Consider the following 2,050-nt stretch of genomic DNA (forward strand, 5'->3'; position numbering starts at 1 on the left):
GTGACTGCTCGAGAAGCCTGCGGTCAGGAAGTGAACTGAAACCTGTTTCTCAGATCTGATTTTGTTTTATACCGGTAATAGGAAGATAAACCCTTGTATCTGCCTCACCGGAGGAGCTACACCGTGATTTCAGGTCTACGGCCTGCTCTGTGTGGAAAGTGAAATGCTGGATTTGTGGATTCCTATAACCCCTCAGATGTCCTTCCTTCTGGAGGGGGGCTACGTCTGTTCCCCATGGTCCCTGTGTGTGTTGTAAAGTAGTCACCTCTCCAAGCTCCGCCCCCCCGGGATGGACTACAATACCTTGTTTCCCCCGAAAATAAGACACTGTCTTATATATTTTTTTGGCTCAAAAAAACACACTAGGTCTTATTTATTAATTTTTTTTTTTTAATGTACAACAAACCGCACTTATTCATGTAAAAAAATATGGTGATCGGGGCAATCGGGGGGTGCCGCACCTTTCCAAGAGCAATATGGTAACCAATCGCTGGCCAGAATGAGAGAAGCGCACTTTCACTATGGACTCCTCACAGGCGGAGCGCATTTGGTATCACTCCGCCTGTGACAAGAGGCGGGGCTATAGAGGAGGCATCGGCTTATGCGGCTCTGCTCCCTCCGCTGCCGCCTCGCTTACTCTCTAGCGCCGTTGGCACCGCTGATTCTCTCCCGCGGCTCTTCAAGTTCCCCCTTATGCCACCACCGGCCCCCGGGAATGGTCACAGCTAGGTCTTATTTTCGGGGAAACAGGGTATTAGGTTTAGTTTACTGACTTGTCATCCCTCGTCTCCATCTCTATAGGCCGGAGACCCTTTTACAATAACCTTTTACCACTCGCGTGTGCCAAGATAAACTGGTTGTATTTTTTAACATATTTATATTTCAATTCTTCTGGTTACTTTGTCGGGTTTCAGAACCATATTCAGAATTGTATAAAGGCAGAGAAAGGGGCCCTGAAAGTTTACATCTGTAATAACTTAAAGTGACATTAAACCCTCAGATTTTTTTAACATAAAACAATACTGTAATGTGCGCCTTACTGCAATCCATGGTTGCAATCCTTCTCTTTGCTGCTCTTCCTTTTAAATCCTCATCTCTTGTCATGTTTTGCAGCAGACTGCCTTGTCTCTGGAATGGATACACGGTGTCTGTGTGAAGGTTTGTATGGGTTTGTAGCCTGAGCCAGCACTACAGGAAGAGGCCCTGAGCTGAAAAGGGAAGTTCTCCCCCCCCCATTACAAGAGATGAGGATTTAAAAGGAAGAGCAGCAAAAAGAAGGGGAACAACCATGGATTACAGCAAGGCGCACATTACAGTATTGGTTTATGTTAAAAAATCTGAGGGTTTCGTGTCACTTTAAAGCCCATCTCGGGGCAAAAAAAACCCGACACTACAAATGGCGAGTGCTCGTTTATGTCTAGGGGCTGGAGTAAAGCAGATTGACTGACTTACCTGATTCCCCGCCAGTTCCCTCTGGGCTTCTAGACAGACCCGCATCCTCTCTCTCCCTCCCCCTTCTAAAGACCACTGATGTCATCACATCTAATGTGGGGTCCATAGACATGAGGGTGCCAATGGACGTTCCACCAGCCAGAGGGGAGAGATGTGAACACTGACTGAGCAGTGATCAGGTAAGTAAATCTGCTTTACTCCGCTCCCCTAGACAAACACCAGCGCGTCACCCTTGCAGTGTGTGTGTGGGGAGGGGGGGGGGGTCTCACCTTTTGGGGTTCCTTGTTTGCCCGGAGATGGGCTTTAACTTGCCAATAATGGAGATCACATGATCTCCAAATTGTCATAAAATACAGCAAACGTATAAAAGTGACATTGAAGGATTGTTCTATAATTGGTGACATTGGGTCATCACAGAAAATATTCGTCGTATTCCTATTAGCCAAATAATGAGCGTTTTATCCAAGAGATGATAATTTAACCCTTCCTGTGTTCTCTGACAGTCACCACTGCCATCGGAGGGACAGCAGACGGGGAGCCGTGCCACTTCCCTTTCCTCTTCATGGAGAAAGAGTACGACGAGTGTACGATGGACGGG

The 2,050-nt window shown here is 47.0% G+C and overlaps 1 protein-coding gene across 1 annotated transcript in view; it reads left to right on the plus strand.

Annotated features, from left to right (window-relative positions):
• LOC108802470 (protein sel-1 homolog 1-like) overlaps window positions 1-2,050 on the plus strand; it is an 8,754-nt gene that overhangs the window by 1,418 nt on the left and 5,286 nt on the right. The window contains exon 2 of the mRNA XM_018574329.1: window positions 1,956-2,048. Within this exon, the coding sequence (XP_018429831.1) occupies window positions 1,956-2,048 (93 nt within the window). The remainder of the gene's footprint in view (window positions 1-1,955; window positions 2,049-2,050) is intronic.

This window comes from Nanorana parkeri, unplaced genomic scaffold (genome assembly GCF_000935625.1).
Source record: "Nanorana parkeri isolate BGI_ZX_2015 unplaced genomic scaffold, ASM93562v1 scaffold2886, whole genome shotgun sequence".
Classification (NCBI taxonomy): Eukaryota; Metazoa; Chordata; class Amphibia; order Anura; family Dicroglossidae; genus Nanorana; species Nanorana parkeri.